This window comes from Amblyraja radiata, chromosome 4 (genome assembly GCF_010909765.2).
Source record: "Amblyraja radiata isolate CabotCenter1 chromosome 4, sAmbRad1.1.pri, whole genome shotgun sequence".
NCBI classification, from domain to species: domain Eukaryota; kingdom Metazoa; phylum Chordata; class Chondrichthyes; order Rajiformes; family Rajidae; genus Amblyraja; species Amblyraja radiata.
Genome location: NC_045959.1, coordinates 112,553,838 through 112,571,048, shown reverse-complemented (window position 1 = coordinate 112,571,048; position 17,211 = coordinate 112,553,838). Strand labels below are relative to the sequence as shown.

The window sequence follows — 17,211 nt, the reverse complement described above, 5'->3', positions numbered from 1 at the left end:
TCACGACCCGTGACCCGTACTGTTGCCACTCAACACCAACTGGAGTACACGCGGTGAATGTCAGGTAAGCATTTACTACGGTAAATGTCAGGTAAGCATGGCTACATTTACTATGTTTTCTTTTTGCATGTAAAAACCCACTTGAGAACCATGGGTGATTTTAAATTTTTGCAGCCAGATTTATCACTTCTGAAACTTTTTAGATACCAAAGGAATCAAGAAAAAACACAAAAAATGCCTTTCTGTTGATGAAATGCAGTGAGCAAACGCGATAATTCCCAATATTTTCAATCTTGATATCTGCATGGCCAATGTTCGCCAACCACTTTAGCTGTTGTTGTCCCTTCAGCTGTCACTTCTTTCTACAATCATTTCTCCTCACTTTTGGAATTCTGAAGTAGGATAAATATCTCTCATAGTTACCCCGATTTCCACAATTATTTACAGTGCAGAAATGGACCATTTTGCCAGTTTTTAACAGGTAAGAAAGTATGCGTTCCGTGTATTAACAGTGTATGCCATAGGCTGTCATGTCCTCCACATGGATTGAGCTGCTCCGTGCATCACGCCCTTTGACCCAATGACCTTATGTGCAACCCCCCTATAGGGAAAGTGCACCAAAGATTGGGTACTGGGATCACGGTCATCAAGGGGAAAGATATTGTCTGTGGCATAGGTGTAACCTACACTACACTACAACAGTCGCCCAAGCTATTTTCATTTAATCCAAGATGGAGTGCATGGAATAGGTCAGGATACACATTCCCAGATTATTGGGGGAGGGGAGGGAAAGCAAATCCAACATTGCCCTCATTGTTTCCCTTGCCCCTCGACTCAAGTCTGAAGAAGTGTCTCTACCCAAAACGTCACCCATTCCTTCTCTCCAGGGATGCTGCCTGAGTTATTCCAGCATTTTGTGACTATCTTTTGTTTAAACCAGCATCTGCATTTCCTTCCCACACTTCCTCCCTCACCCCGATGGTCCCCTTTATGTGTGAAAATACTCTTATATATTAGGTGGCCATCGGAATGAGGATAATATTGGATCTATTTTATCTCACCTCCACCCATTGTTCTGGGGATGTGTTTGCATACAATCAACATGCACAAACACAAATTGTCACAACATGCTGGGGTTCTGCTTGAACCTGGTGTTGCAAAGGATGGACCTAGCCTTGATCATAGGCAATGTTTCAGTCAGTTGGACTTTGTCACATTATCTGTGCTTTATGGAAAAGTTCCTTAAAAAAGGTAAGTTCATCAGGCAGCGGAGAGCATGGAATGTTCGGAGAAACACATAACAGATCCTCTGGGATGGTTTCCCAAGTGTACTGTGAAAACCATTTGGCAGAATAGCTCACACCAGAACTCACCAATGAGCACTAACATTGCCTGTCTGGCAGAAAGGTTTCTTTGTACAACCCTTCCCCCATGGTTGGAGCTACAGTCCCAATGCATGCTGACTGGGGAAACCTGCCATGTGCGTTTGCAAACAACATAAGCAACAATATAATGGAGGACTCACTGATCTATGGGCTGTTCCAAAGGACACATACCGAGTCCAATATCAAGTGCTGCTGGAAGATTGTCAACCTGGTGAAAGATGCACTTTGGTCTGTCTGATACTTGTTGGTCTTCCAGTACAAGAAGGCTCCATAAGTAAAAGATGATAATCTAAAAGAAGACTTGCCATTCCAGGCATTTGGAAACTTTTAAAATGTGTATAGGAAATTAAAGAAAAAAGCAGATTTGCTTAAATATATTAACTGCTATTAATTAATTTAAAACAGATACATTATTATTTTTTATAAAGCGTACAAATATTTATCTTTTTAATTCCTATATGCAACCTCATTATAATGAATGGGGCATTCTAAATTGATTGATTGAAAGATGCAGTATGGGAACAAACCCTTTGGCCCACCGAGTCCACATCAACCATTGATCACCCGTTCACACCAGTTCTATATTATCCCACTTTCGCATGCACTCCTTACACACAAGGTGCAATTTGCAGAGGTGAATTAACCTACAAACTCGCACATCTTTGGGAAGGTGGGAAGAAACTGGAGCATTCAGAGGAAGCCCTTGCAGCTACAGAGAGAATGTGCAATCTCCACACGGCGAGCACCCGAGGTCAGGATCGGGTTTACACTGGGTGGATAAAAGTGCTGGAGAAACTCAGCGGGTGCGGCAGCATCTATGGAGCGAAGCAAACAGGCAACGTTTCAGGCCGAAACCCTTCTTTAGACTCTGGGTGGTCTGGTTTCCTCCAGGGCAAAGGAGACTATAGATATGGAAGGGTAAGGTGTGAAAACGACATATCAAAGCAGACAATGGTAAGGAAATGTAGAATGGTTCATTGTTAGTTGAGGGGAAGGTGAAAAAGCATACAATCAGTAAAATTAAGCAAGAGGGCAGTGAAATTAGTCAGAGAACTAGTGGAAGTGACGGAGAGGGAAAGCAAAGGTTACTCGTCATGTCATAAGTGATAGGAGCAGAATTAGGCCATTCAGCCCATCATAGAAACATAGAAAATAGGTGCAGGAGGGGGCCATTCGGCCCTTCGAGCCAGCACCGCCATTCATTGTGATCATGGTTGATCGTCCCGGATCAATAACCTGTGCCTGCCTTCTCCCCATATCCCTTGACTCCACTTGCCCCTAGAGCTCTATCTAACTCTCTCTTAAATCCATCCAGTGATTTGGCCTCCACTGCCCTCTGTGGCAGGGAATTCCATAAATTCACAACTCTCTGGGTGAAAAAGTTTTTTCTCACCTCAATCTTAAATGACCTCCCCTTTATTCTAAGACTGTGGTCCCTGGTTCTGGACTCGCCCAACATTGGGAACATTTTTCCTGCATCTAGCTTGTCCATTCCTTTTATAATTTTATATGTTTCTATAAGATCCCCCTCATCCTTCTAAACTCCAGTGAATACAAGCCTAGTCTTTTCAATCTTTCCTCATATGACAGTCCCGCCATCCCAGGGATCAATCTCGTGAACCTACGCTGCACTGCCTCAATCACAAGAATTTCCTTCCTCAAATTAGGAGACCAAAACTGTACACAATACTCCAGATTTGGTCTCACCAGAGCCCAATACAACTGCAACATCAAGTCAACTCTGCCATTCAATCATGGCTGATCTATCTCTCCTTCAAAACCCTATTCTCCGGCCTTCTCCCCATCACCCCTGACACCTGTACTAATCAAGAATCTATATTTGTCTGAAGAGTCTCGACCCGAAACGTCACCCATTCCTTCTCTCCAGGGATGCTGCCTGTCCTGCTGGGTCACTCCAGCATTTTGTGTTTATCTTCAGTTTAAACCAGCATCTGCAGTTCCTACCTACAACAAGAATCTATCTATCCACTGTATCTCTGCTTTGAAAAATATCCATTGACTTGGAATGGAGGAGGGAACTGCAGATGATGGTTTACACCCAGGATGCTGGAGTAACTCAACGGGACAGGCAGCATGTCTGGAGAGTTACTCCAAGCATTTAGTGTCCAGCAAGGACGACTTGTCCGCTTCCCCCCCTTCATGTTTGGCGGCGGCAGCAGCAGCGCCCTCGCCCGGACAATTTATCTCCGGAGGTACACAAAAATGCTGGAGAAACTCAGCGGGTGCATCAGCATCTATGGAGCGAAGGAAATAGGTAACGTTTCGGGCCGAAACCCTTCTTCAGACTGATAGGGGGTGGCAGGGAGAAGGAAGGAAAAAGGAGGAGGAGGAGCCCGAGGGCTGAGGAAGGGGAGGAGGAGGCGGAGCCCGAGGGCTGAGGAAGGGGAGGAGGAGGCCGAGCCCGAGGGCTGGGGGATGGGAGGAGGAGGCGGAGCCCGAGGGCTGAGGAAGGGGAGGAGGAGGAGGAGCCCGAGGGCTGAGGAAGGGGAGGAGGAGGAGGAGCCCGAGGGCTGAGGAAGGGAAGGAGGAGGAGGAGCCCGAGGGCTGGGGGAAGGGGAGGAGGAGGAGGAGCCCGAGGGCTGGGGGATGGGAGGAGGAGGAGGAGCCCGAGGGATGGGAGGAGGAGGAGCCCGAGGGCTGGGGGATGGGAGGAGGAGGAGGAGGAGCCCGAGGGCTGGGGGATGGGAGGAGGAGGAGGAGCCCGAGGGCTGAGGAAGGGGAGGAGGAGGAGGAGGAGGAGCCCGAGGGCTGAGGAAGGGGAGGAGGAGGAGGAGGAGGAGCCCGAGGGCTGAGGAAGGGGAGGAGGAGGAGGAGGAGGAGCCCGAGGGCTGAGGAAGGGGAGGAGGAGGAGCCCGAGGGCTGAGGAAGGGGAGGAGGAGGAGCCCGAGGGCTGGGGGATGGGAGGAGGAGGAGGAGCCCGAGGGCTGGGGGATGGGAGGAGGAGGAGGAGGAGGAGGAGCCCAAGGGCTGGTGGATGGGAGGAGGAGGAGGAGCCCGAGGGCTGAGGAAGGGGAGGAGGAGGAGGAGCCCGAGGGCTGGGGGATGGGAGGAGGAGGAGGAGCCCGAGGGCTGGGGGATGGGAGGAGGAGGAGGAGCCCGAGGGCTGGGGGATGGGAGGAGGAGGAGCCCGAGGGCTGGGGGATGGGAGGAGGAGGAGCCCGAGGGCTGGGGGATGGGAGGAGGAGGAGGAGCCCGAGGGCTGGGGGATGGGAGGAGGAGGAGGAGCCCGAGGGCTGGGGGATGGGAGGAGGAGGAGGAGCCCGAGGGCTAGGGGATGGGAGGAGGAGGAGGAGCCGGAGGGCTGGGGGATGGGAGGGGGAGGAGGAGCCCGAGGGCTGAGGAAGGGGAGGAGGAGGAGGAGCCCGAGGGTTGGGGGATGGGAGGAGGAGGAGGAGCCCGAGGGCTGGGGGATGGGAGGAGGAGGAGGAGGAGGAGCCCGAGGGCTGGGGGATGGGAGGAGGAGGAGGAGGAGGAGCCCGAGGGCTGGGGGATGGGAGGAGGAGGAGGAGCCCGAGGGCTGGGGGAAGGGGAGGAGCCTTCTTGAACAATTTATCTCCGGATTCGGGCATCTGCGGGATGGTCCGCCCGCGCATGCGCGGCGTGTATGTGGCGCGTGTATGCGGGGCGTGGCTGATGGGGCGATGACGTCGGCGTCGGTTGGGCGGCCGCGCCTCGCGGAGGGAAGATGGCGCTGAACTCGACCAACCCGTCGCAGCTGCTGCCGCTCGGTAAGCGCCGGCATTGAGGCAACGGCACCGGCACCGGGCCTCACACTAGGCGGCGAGGAAACAAAACACAGGCCGATGCTTAAAGATCCCAAGTTAAAACCAGCCCAACGTCGGAAATAGTCTAATCATGCACTACCTAAATCGGGTTGGGGTTTATTATTGCCACATGTGCAGCGAAGAGTTTTGCAGGAATAAACTGCAGGTGCTGGTTTAAACAGAAGATAGACACAACATGCTGGAGTAACTCAGCGGGACAGGCAGCATCTCTGGAGAGAAGGAATGGGTGACGTTTCGGGTCGAGACTCTTCTTCAATTGTCAACCCTGTTTCACTCAATGTTATCACTCACATGTTATTTTAAATAGTTAGCAATGGTGAATTTGTTCTACTTGCAATTATTTTTGTGGGGAAGGGGGAGGAGGTGGAGTTGCTGTAGGTATTGGATGGGAAGGGAGGTGGAGGTGCACTATTCCAGTGCAATGTATTGTGACGACCATCTAAGCAAGTGGCTTCACAGTTAATACACATGTTTTATTTATATCTTGTTTGGCTTTCTGCAGATTCAATATTTTCTCTTCTATTTCAGAACTGGTGGACAAATGCATCGGCTCACGTATTCACATTGTCATGAAAAATGACAAAGAAATTGTAGGAACACTGCTAGGTTTTGATGATTTTGTCAGTATCCTTTTCTGCTTTACTTTTAATGTCATGCTTCGAGGATTTTCCTTGAACTGATTGACTCCTGAGGTCAGGCAGTGTTGGTGTTCACCATACATGGAGTATTTTGTATCATTTTGCACGGGGGGGGGGGGGGAGGGGAATACCTCATTAAAAATGGGAGTACTGCAAAGATTCAGCAGAATAAATCTGGAATGGTTAGTCTGTTATGAGGAGATATTGGGTCGTCTAGGTCTACATCCTTGGAGCAGGTGAAGTGATTGGGAGGGCTTAACAGAGGAGAAGTGGAAGGATGATTTTGCTAGCTGTGAAGTCTAAACCTTAATGGCTTGTAAGAATGGCACCAGGGTGATTTTTATAATTTTATAAACTGGACAAATCAAATTGGCATGGGTTGATGAGAACAAGTTTGTGCTGAAAATGTTTATGAGAATGCTGCTAGGATTAGAGGGCGTTTAGCTATAAGAAGTTGGGAAAATTTGGATTGTAAGTGGACAAAATCCTGCATGTGCTCAGTCCATTGGCGAGAGAATTATAATGGTGGGCAGAAGAAAGATAAATTTAATTATCTGGGGTGTATCAATTGTCAGTTTCCAAAGCAATTTTAAGTGACCAGTACCTGCAATATATTTTTTTAAATATTTGACTACTGCTGCAAATTTGCAAGTATACATTTTGTTTGGAGACATAGCAACTGCAATTATTGTGATCTGGAGCAAAAAGACAAACTGAAAGCTGGACCATAGTAATAGGTATGGAGAGAGGGGAGTGAGGGGGCAGATGGAATGTGGTTGGAGGTCGGTGGCAGCCTCTTGTTTTCTCTAATCACTTTTCAGCCTGTAGTGGTAGTGATTTATGAATTCTACGATTGGATTTCCATGATACAAATGACAATATTATGAGTTGCCTATATTTGAATTTCTAGCATATATTTAGATGTATGACAGGTTACTGTGGGATAAATAAAAGCTTAAGAAATATTGATTTCTTGATTAGTATGGGTGTTAGAGGTTATGGGGAGAAGGCAGACGAATGGGGTTCGGAGGGAGAGATGGGTCAACCATGATTGAATGGCAACAGACTTGATGGGCCAAATAGTTTAATTCTAGTCTTATCACTTTTGATTTTATGATCTATTGAAATGGATGAAAGGCGGGCTAACATGAGGCAGAATGAGCAAAATGGATATAGCGAGGTTGCACGTAAGGTCATCAGGTCAAATGGCGTGACTCACTGTAGCTAAATTTTTCTGGAGTACAGGGCAGCTTCCGGCATACAATAGTAAAACACGAAACACGTACTTTCTTACCTGTTTAAAAACTGCCAAAATGGTCAATTTTTGCGCAAATAAATTGTGGAAATAGATAGGGGTAACCGTGAGAGAAAACCGCCAAAATCACTGCTGCTCGCTGACTTGCGAAAGAGCAGCATGCCGGCGGATTGAGGGCAAGTCCTGGCCCAAAACTGCCCGGGGCTGGAGGGTGACTGAGGGCTCTGAACCCGAGCACCAAGGTGTAAGCTGCCGAAGGAGCGGATCCCTCAGGACGGCCCCCACTTTCCCCCAGGGGTCAGCGCTGTCCGGCCACGGCCGCCCTCCATCCCGTCTCCCCCTGTGCGACCGCATTGTGACGGGCTGTGGGTCGGCAGCGCACACACACGGGACCTGGTGGAGCGGGGCCATGGCTCTAGGCAGCGGACACACGAGGACGAAAACCCGGCAACATTCCGTCAGCTGCAGCAGAGTTGGGGACAGTCTGGTCCCTCCGCCCACCCAGTTAAACTGACCACGTGGCACCGGCACCCGACCCCCACACTGGGGTGATTCACTGACCCCCGGACCCCGACCCCCACACGGGGCGAATCACACCCCCGACCCACACACGGGGTGATTCACCCCCCCACCCATACACACGGGGTTTCACCTCCTACCCGCACATGGTGATTCACCCCCCCCCGACACCCACACCGGTGTTATTCACCCGACCCCATAACCAGACCCACACACGGGGTGATTCCACCCTCCGACCCTCACACGGGGCGATTCACCCCCCCCCCCCCCCCCCACCGGTCGCGGGGACAGATGGCCCGGGGTCCACGAGTGGAACCAGTCAGGACAGAAGACAGGCCCGCTGCACTGGCAGCCATAGTAAGTGCTTACCTGACGTTCACCGCTTGTACTCCAGAAGGCGTTGCGTGGCAACAGTATGGGTCATGGGTCGTGACCTCGACTGCCGTGCAACCTTCCTATATTTTGGTTGGCAGGATGTAATGTGGGGCCACGATGACTGCTGCTGGCTATTCTTATTATCGTTTTAGAATTTGTCGAAATGACTTGAACAAAGGCATGGTTTCTAAATTTGCCGAAGTAACAAAAATGTATAGGAATGCAAGTGAATAGCCAATAAGGTTAGAGAGCGATAATTGTCGTTCTCAAGAGACAAAAAGATCTGGTGTTTCAGTACATGTTTCAAAAAGTCTGGCAGACAAGTGGAGAAAGTAATTCAGAAAGCTAACAATGTTATTGTTTAGTTCTGGGGAACTGAATGCGAAAGCAGGGAGTCAAGAGTGTTTTATTGTCATTTGTACCAGATAGAACAATGAAATTCTTGCTTGCTGCAGCACAACAGAATATGTAAACATAGTACAAACGGGAGAAAAAAAAGTTCAGTGGGTATACACGGCACACAAAGTCAATAAATAAACAAATATAGTGCAATAATAATAATAGTCTGTTATAGCTTGGAGCTTATTTGTTGTCGTGTTTAATAGCCTGATGGCTGTAGGGAAGAAGCTGTTCCTGAACCTGGACGTTACAGTTTTCAGACTCCTGTACCTTCTTCCTGATGGCAATGGTGAAATGAGTGCGTGGCTAGGATGGTATGGGTCTTTGATGATGTTGGCTGCCTTTTGAGGCGGCAACTTCGATAGATCCCTTCAATGGTGGGGAGGTCAAAGCCGGTTATGGACTGGGCAGTGTTCACAACTTTTTCGCAGTCTTTCCCACTCCTGGACATTCAAGTTGCCGAACCAGGGCACGATGCAACCAGTCAGTATGCTCTACTGTGCACCTGTAGAAGTTCAAGAGAATCCTCTTTGACATACCGAATCTCTAGTCTTCTCAGGAAGTAGAGGCGCTAATGTGCCTTTATAAATGCATCAGTGTGCTGGGTCCAGGAAAGATCTTCGGAAATATGCATGCCCAGGAATTTGAAGTTTTTGACCATCATCGACCCAATGATATAAACAGGATTGTGGGTCCTCATACTTCCCCTTCCAAAGTCCACAATCTATTCCTTGGTTTTAATGATGCTGAGAGCCAGGTTGTTGTGCTGGCACCATTTGGTCAATCGGTCAATCTCACTTCTATACTCTGACTCATCACTATCTGTAATTCGTCCAACAACAGTGGTATCGTCGTCGAACTTGATGATGGAGTTCGCACTATGTTCGTCTACACAGTCATGGGTATAGATTGAGTAAAGCAGGGGGCTGAGCACGCAGCCTTGAGGTCCTCCTGCACTGATTGTTACTGAGGATGAGGTATTCCTGCCAAGTAGAACAGACTATGGTCTGTGGATGAGTAAGTCAAGGATCCAATTGCAGAGGGATGTGCAGAAACTCAGTTACGTGAGCTTGGTAACCAGCTTGGAGGGGATGATGGTATTGAAAGTCGAGCTGTAGTCTAAACAACAGCCTGACGTAAGTGTTTTTTATTGCCAAGTGGCCCAATGCAGAGTGGAGAGCCAGTGGCGGACTGTAGTGGGTCGATGTTCTTGTCTTGGTAGGAGTTTATATGCCCCATAACCAACCTCTCAAAGCACTTCATCACAGACGTTAGTGCCACTGGTAGATAGTCATTGAGGCACGTCACCTTACTCTTCTTGAGCACCGGTATTATTGATGCCCTCGTATAGCAGGTGGGAACCTCAGATCTCACGTGAGAGGTTGAAAATGTCTGCAAAAACTCCAGCCAGTTGGTCTGCATAGGTTTTGAGAACTCGACCGGGTATACCATCGGGCCCAGGCTTTCCGAGGGTTCTCCCCCCAAAGGATCTTCTGACGTCGGCCTCTGTGAATGTGACTGTCATACCATCAGGGCGAATGAGGGCTTGGGAAGGCACATCAGTGTTCACCCTATCAAAGTGCGTAGAATGCATTGGGCTCGTCGCTGTCGTTTGAGCTGCCTCCTGATTTTGCCTGATGGCATTCAAGCCAGTTGCTGAACATCTGCCTCATCCTCCAACTTAGAGCAGAATCCCTTTTGTCCTTTTTGATAGTCTTGTCAAGGTCGTATCTGGACTTCTTATAGACCTCTGCATCACTAGACCTGAATGCCCGGGATCTGGTCTTAAGCAGAATGCGAACCTCATGGTTCATCCAAGGTTTCTGGTTAGGAAACACTCGGAAGGTTTTTGTTGGAACACAGTCCTCCACACATTTCCTTATGAAGTCTGTAATGACTGGCGTATTCATTCAGGTCCATTGCCGTGTCCTTGAACATTGCCTAGTCTACAGACCAAGCAGTCCTATAGTTATTCCTCTGCTTCCCCAGACCAGTGCAGTCCTCACTTCTGAGGGTGCTCTCTTCAGTTGCTGCCTGTAGCAGGAAGAAGCCGCACCGCTGACTGGTCGGATTTTCCGAAGTGAGGGCGAGGGATAGAGCGATAGGCATCTTTGATAGTTATATAGCAGTGGTCGAGGGTGTTTAATCCTCTGGTGCTGCAGGAGACTTGTTGATGGAACTTTGGGAGTGATTTTTTTCAGGTTGGCTTTGTTGAAGTCCCCGGCTATTGTGGTAAACGACTCGGGGTAAGCTGTATGGTGCTTGTTGACCAAGGCATGCAGTCCCTCCAGTGCCAGACGACGTCTGCCTGAGGTGGGAAGTAGACTGTGGTCAGGATGATGGAGGTGAATTCCCTCGGTAGGTAGAAGGGGCGGCACTTCACTGCCAGATGTTCGAGGTGTGGAGAGTAGCAGTTGGACAGAACTGCCACATCTGTATAGATGCTGCTGTACCTGCTGAGTTTCTCCAGCACTTTTGTCTACGTCTATATTCCCCTCACTTTGCTCTTCGCCTCCTTTAAATGTGGTTCCCATACCAACCTACCTTCCTTACTTATCATTAGATTAGAGCAGCAGTAGCATTTGTCCCTTCTATTACCTTCCAGCTATTTTCCACTTTCATAGAAACATAGAAACATAGAAATTAGGTGCAGGAGTAGGCCATTCGGCCCTTCGAGCCTGCACCGCCATTCAATATGATCATGGCTGATGTTCGAGGTGTGCCCTTACCCTCCCAGCTCCACCTGTCCATCCCTCACCCCATCTCATTCCATCTAATCATCAACTGGGCATTACTGATGAAACATCAACTTGTAAAGGTTAACTGCTTTTCTTCCCTTGCCTCTTTTTAAAGTGTTCTATTCCTATTTAAGGCTTGTTGCTTCTGTTTTTGTACTTGAGCAGTTCCAGCATTTTATTTCGTCTATCATGTCAGCAGTTTTTTTTTTTAGTTGTTTACTCCACCTGCAGACAGTTTAGCATCAAGCAACATGGCTTCAACATCCTGCCCTGTACATTATGCAGAAACTCCATTGCAGAACTGAAAATTGTTGATATTTGTATGTGTTAATATATTTACTACAGGAAGCATTTCTTAACTCTAATCTTTGGACATGGTACTTGAAGATGTCACAGAATTGTAAGTTAATTTAACTTTTTTTGCTGATCTGTAGAGCAACCTGCTAGTAATATTAAAATGAACATACAGTGTAATGTACCTTATTTGGTATTCTGGTTAGACAATGAGTTGATATGTTACAGGTTTTTTAGCAACTTTCCTCATTGTGAAGTCAACAGAGACGGATGTTTATCCCTAATTATCCACTGACTAGAGTTACTAGGTGTTTAAGAAAGAACCGCAGATGCTGGAAAAATCAAAGGGAGACAAAAATGCTGGAGAAACTCAGCGGGTGAGGCAGCATCTATGTAGCAAAGGAATAGGTGACGTTTCGGGTTGAGACCCTTCTTCAGACTGATGTGGGGGGGGGGGGGGGAAGAAGAAAGGAAGAGAAGGAGACAGTAGGCTGAGGGAGAGCTGGGAAGGGGAGGGTAAGGAGGGAGAAAGAGCAAGGACTACCTGAAATTGGAGAAGTCAATGTTCATACCGCTGGGGTGTAAACTACCCAAGCAAAATATGAGGTGCTGCTCCTCCAATTTGCGGTGAGACTCACTCTGGCCATGGAGGAGGCCCAGGACAGAAAAGTCAGATTCAGAATGTGAGAGGGAGTTGAAGTGCTGAGCCACCGGGAGATCAGGTTGGTTAATGCGAACTGAGCGGAAGTGTTGGGCGAAGCGATCGCCAAGCCTGTGCTTGGTCTCACTAATGTAGAGCAGTTGACATCTAGAACAGCGGATGCAATAGATGAGGAGGTGCAGGTGAACTTCTGCCTCACCTGTAAAGACTGCTTGGGTCCTTGGATGGAGTCCACGGGGGAGGTAAAGCGACAAGTGCAGTATTTCCTGCGGTTGCAAGGGAAAGTACCGGGATTTGGGTGGGAAGGGACGAATTAACCAAGGAGATACGGAGGGAACGGTCTCTGTGGAAAGCCGAAAGGGGAGGAGATGGGAAGATGTGGCCAGGGGTGGGATCCTGTTGGAGGTGGCGAAATTGTCGGAGGATTATCTGTTGTATATGACGGCTGGTAGGGTGGAAGGTGAGGACAAGGGTGACTCTGTCCTTGTTATGAGTGGGGGGGATGGGGAGTGAGAGGGGAGCTACGGAATATAGAGGAGACCCTGGTGAGAGCCTCATCTATGGTCGAAGAGAGGAACCCCCGTTCCCTAAAGAATGAGGACATCTCCGATGCCCTAGTTTGAACACCTCATCCTGGATGCAGAGGAACTGGGAGTAGGGGATAAGTCCTTACAGGAAGCAGGATGGGAAGAAGTGTAGTCCAGATAGCCCTGTGAGTTTGTAGTAGATGTCGGTCAGTAGTCTGTTACCTGCGATGGAGATAGTGAGGTCTAGAAACGGTAGGTTTATGTCGAAATGGTCCAGGTGAATTTGTGTGCCGGATGGAAGTTAGTGGTGAAATGGATGAAGCCAGTGAGTTCTGCATGGGTGCAGGAGGTGGCACCAATGCAGTCGTCAATGTAGCGGAGGTAGAGTTCAGGCATAGGGCCATGGTACGCCTCAAACAAGGATTGTTCGACGTTCCCTATAAGGACGCAGGGATAGCTGGAGCCCATGCACGTGCCCATAGATACGCCTTGGATTTGGAGGAAATGGGAGGAGTCAAAGGAAAAGTTAAGGGTAAGAACCAGCTCTGCTAGGCGGAGGAGAGTATTAATTGACGGGGATTGGTTGGTTCTGCGGTTGAGGAAGAAACGGAGGGCATTAAGACCCTCCTGGTGGGGGATGGAGATGTAGAGTGACTAATACATCCATGGTGAAGATGAGGGAGTGGGGGCCTGGAAAACGAAAGTCATGGAGGAGACTAAGAGCGTGTGAGGTGTCTTGGACAAAGGTAGGGAGGGATTTGTGTGAGGTGTCTTGGACATAGGTCGGGAGGGATCCCTCCCTACCTATGTCCAAGACACCCCACACGCTCTTTTGAACTTTTCATTCAATCTAACTAGACTGCAGTTGCAGCGCCATTTACTTTATCTTCTGCCTTCTACAGTGAGATCACACCAGAAGGAAGAAGAATCACAAAACTGGACCAAATCTTATTGAATGGAAACAACATAACTATGGTATGTAATGGCAGCAAAAAAACACCAGACAAAGGTTTGTCTGGATTTTCCAAGCTTTCTGATATTTGGCACGATGTAGGAACTAGAATAAGCCTGCACTAGGCAGTTTCCTTTTTTTGGGATTGTTTTTGTTAGAAAGAAAATGAATAATTGTATTTGCAATAATTTTTCATGGATTATTTTGTTCCTGCTTGACTAAATAAAGATCGAAAGTAAATTATTCCTCATGTAAAACTATTTTGGATATAAAGCTTGGATGTGCCTTTTTTAGCCTCATCAGCTAATGCTCTACTCTGTTTTGTTCTGTGACTGCCCCCACAGTTTCATTTTAATAATCCTTTTTTTTCCTCATACTCTTCATTCTGCCATTTTACTATCAGATACTATTGGTTTTCTTGCCAAGAAATTTACACCTTATACTTATCTACTTTGAAATCTACCTTTGAAATTATGCCCTTTCTGGAAATTTTAGCGTTATTGCAGTTTTCGTTCAAGAACATTTGAAACATTCAAAAGTCCTTGACAGCTTGGAAAGGTGGCTCAGCTGACTCATTGTTTCAGCTATTTCATGTGTTATTCTTGTGTGATATTGTCTGTTTATTTTGGGAGATCTTTGTGCAGCAAGTGAACATTGTTGAAGCCAGGGAAGTAAATCTTTAGTTTACTTGTATGCAAACTACTCTGGTAGCAGTTTTGGCCCAGTTATCCCAATTTTTGATATTACTACCATATCTCAGATTTTAGTTTGGTTTAGAGATACATTGTGGAAACAGGCCTTCGCCTATCCACAAGTTCTATGCTATGCATGAGGGATAATTTACAGGAGCCAATTAACTTACAAACCTGCATATCTTTGGGATATGAGAGGAAAATGTAGCACCAAGAGAAAACCCACGTGGTTACAAGGAAAATGTACAAACTCCGTGCAGATCCCCTAGTCATTATTAAACCTGGGTCTCACACTGCCAGGCAGAATACTGCTGCACCACTGTGCTGCCCCTTGTGCAGCTACACAGCGTGGAAATGGGCATGTTGGCCTATTGCATCTATGCTGATCATCATGCCTATCCATACTAATCTCACTTGCCTGCATCAATTCCTCTATTTGGCAAGTCAAGTAGCTGACCAGATGCGTCTGATCCTGCCTCCACCTCTTCTGATAACTCATTCTCAATACTTGTATGCCTGCAAAATGTTTTACCATACTATCTTAATGTAGTTTCCTGTTACTCTGCTTTTCTGATTTGTTATTACCTTTTTCTTTATATATTCCTATGCCATGCTGTCTATCTAGTATAAATATGTTCCTTAATTATTTGTCATTATTCCCCCACTAGTTTTTATTTTCCAGACATTCAGCTGTTATTTTTGTCACAAAACTTTGATTGATAGAAAGGAAATATCCACCAAATAAGTGTGTGTGTGTGTGCGGCAGCAATCTCATTAGCTGCTCAAATGTTGAAAAATATGTATTGCTGTAAAATATATATATTTAATTTATTGGTATAGGTATTAATCTTTGTGATTAATTTTTATATCTTTGTTTATGTTCATTTATTTTTGTTATTGCCAACTGTGGCTATTTATTTAATATTGTACGTATTTTAAATCTTCTTTTAACCTTTCCAGCTTATACCTGGTGGTGAAGGCCCTGAAGTATGAATGGATCCTTCTGACTTTCAGCTGTGAAGTTTTGAATTTTTAGTTTTGAGTTTTTGTGTTTTGACTTTCTAAAATTTAATTTCAACATAATTTCCAAACATTTGCTAATATTTTGTATGTTGAGCAAAGAGTGGACTGTCTCAGAAGAGGTGAATCATGACTAAGTATATATAAGTTTTTTAAATAAAAATAAAATGTTCTATAAGTTATGACTTGTATTGTGTGTGATTTTATATTTAAAATGGAAACGTGTGTTTATTCGAGGTACATCTTTGGATTCTCTGGTTAATTTCTTCTGAAATGATATTTTGTCAAACAGTGTCATTGGGGTAGATATTTCACAATTGAAATACAGACCTTTGGACCTAAATATTAAAATCATCTATGGAAGAGAATACAAAATATTTTGGAAGAGGGTCTCTTTTGGTGCGATGAAAGAAGATCTCCCTCAAGCCAAATTAAAATGAAAATAATTCTGCCGCCATTAGCAAAAGAAGATCTTCAGCAAGGATAGAATTTGGATTCTGACCTCTAATTGTTGACATCCTACTGCAAAGAAAAAAAGGTGATTTGGGATAAAGTTCGTTATGGGTACTTTTACAGCACTCAATCCAGGATGACGAACAAGAATTCATAATACCCTGGGTAGGAAAGAACTGCAGATGCTGGTTCAAATCGAAGGTTGACACAAAATGCTGGAGTAACTCAGCGGGACAGGCAGCATGTCTTGAGAGAAGTAATGGGTTTGCAGTATGAGATAACGGTAAAGGCTGAATGCTACTGCAATTTGAGCTTTGGAGTCATTGCTAGATTCAGTTTGACATTAGTTACGTGATTACGACCTTGCGTTCAGCCAGTGATTTAATTTGAAATGTTAAACCAGGATATGTTGAATAGCTGGGCACTAGGGTGTGTTGAACAGAGGGACCCGAGGATACAAATAAATAGTTCCCTGACAATAACACAGGAAGACAGTGATGAAAATAGCTTTCTTTCTTTTATCAGCTGCCACATTGAGAACAAGAGTTGGGACGTCATGTTATAGTGGACTTGTAATGTATAACTACGTATAGGAATGATGTGATTAAGTTAGAGTGCAGACAAAGATCTTGCCTGGATGGAGGGTGGGTGGGGGAGGGGGCTTGCATTATAAGGAGAGACTGGTTAGGCTAGACTGTTTTTCCAGGAGCAAAGGAGGCTGAGGAATGCCTTTGTTAAAAAGGTTTATTAAATTATGTGGGGTGCAGATAGGGTGGATGGTCTCAATTGTAATCTTAGAGGATGGGAGTCAAAAACTGGAGGGCAAAGGTTGAAGATGAGAGGAAAGATCCTGCAAGTGTCATCAAACAGCAGGAATGGCCATGATGAGATTCTTTAATTGCCTTGAAAGCAATTAACTAGACGACCATGAAATTCAACATGCTCTCAACTCACTTTCTTTAGGGTCATACCACACAGAAAAAGGGCTTTCAACCCAACTTACCTATATCGACAACAGCGGCACAGTGGCTCTGCGATAGAGCGGCTGTCTTACAGTGCCAGAGACCCAAGTTCAATCTTGACAATGGGTCCTGCCTGTATGGAGTTTGTGTTTTCTCGCTGTGAACGAGTGGGTTTTCTCCATGTGCTCTTGTTTTCTCCCACATTCCGAACTCGTGCAGGTTTGTAGATTAATTGGGTTCTATAAATAATCCCCAGTGTGTAGGCTAGAACTAGTGTGCACAGGTGATAGCTGGTCAGCGTGGACTCGATGGGTCAAACGGCCAGTTTTCTCGCTGTATCTCTGAACAACTCAAATGAAGATGCCCATCAATGCCAGTTCCATTTGACCCTTATCCCACTGAACCTTTCCTATCCATAGACCTGTCTCTGAGAACTCATTCATATAGCATCCTCTGTGTAAAGAAAGTTGCCCCTCTGGTTCCTATTAAATCTTTCCCTTCTCAACTTTAACCTGTGCCCTCTAGTTCTTGATTC

General features: G+C 46.5%; 1 protein-coding gene across 1 annotated transcript; it reads left to right on the top strand.

The window, feature by feature from the left end:
• Positions 1-5,015: 5,015 nt before the first annotated feature.
• Positions 5,016-15,443, top strand: lsm5 (LSM5 homolog, U6 small nuclear RNA and mRNA degradation associated). Its single transcript, XM_033020270.1, has 5 exons — positions 5,016-5,134; positions 5,720-5,815; positions 11,488-11,515; positions 13,500-13,572; positions 15,202-15,443. The coding sequence occupies exons 1-5, from the start codon at positions 5,092-5,094 to the stop codon at positions 15,232-15,234; spliced, it is 273 nt and encodes a 90-aa protein (XP_032876161.1). The 5' UTR covers positions 5,016-5,091; the 3' UTR covers positions 15,235-15,443.
• Positions 15,444-17,211: the final 1,768 nt, after the last annotated feature.

What these genes read in the sequence shown, in the direction of transcription:
- lsm5 (XM_033020270.1), top strand. Translation starts at nt 5,092, where the DNA reads ATGGCGCTGAACTCGACCAACCCGTCGCAGCTGCTGCCGCTCG. An exon ending in AGGTTTTGATGATTTTGTCA is followed by an intron (nt 5,816 to 11,487) that starts GTATCCTTTTCT and finishes TCTAATCTTTGG; the next exon opens with ACATGGTACTTGAAGATGTC. An exon ending in ATGGAAACAACATAACTATG is followed by an intron (nt 13,573 to 15,201) that starts GTATGTAATGGC and finishes TAACCTTTCCAG; the next exon opens with CTTATACCTGGTGGTGAAGG.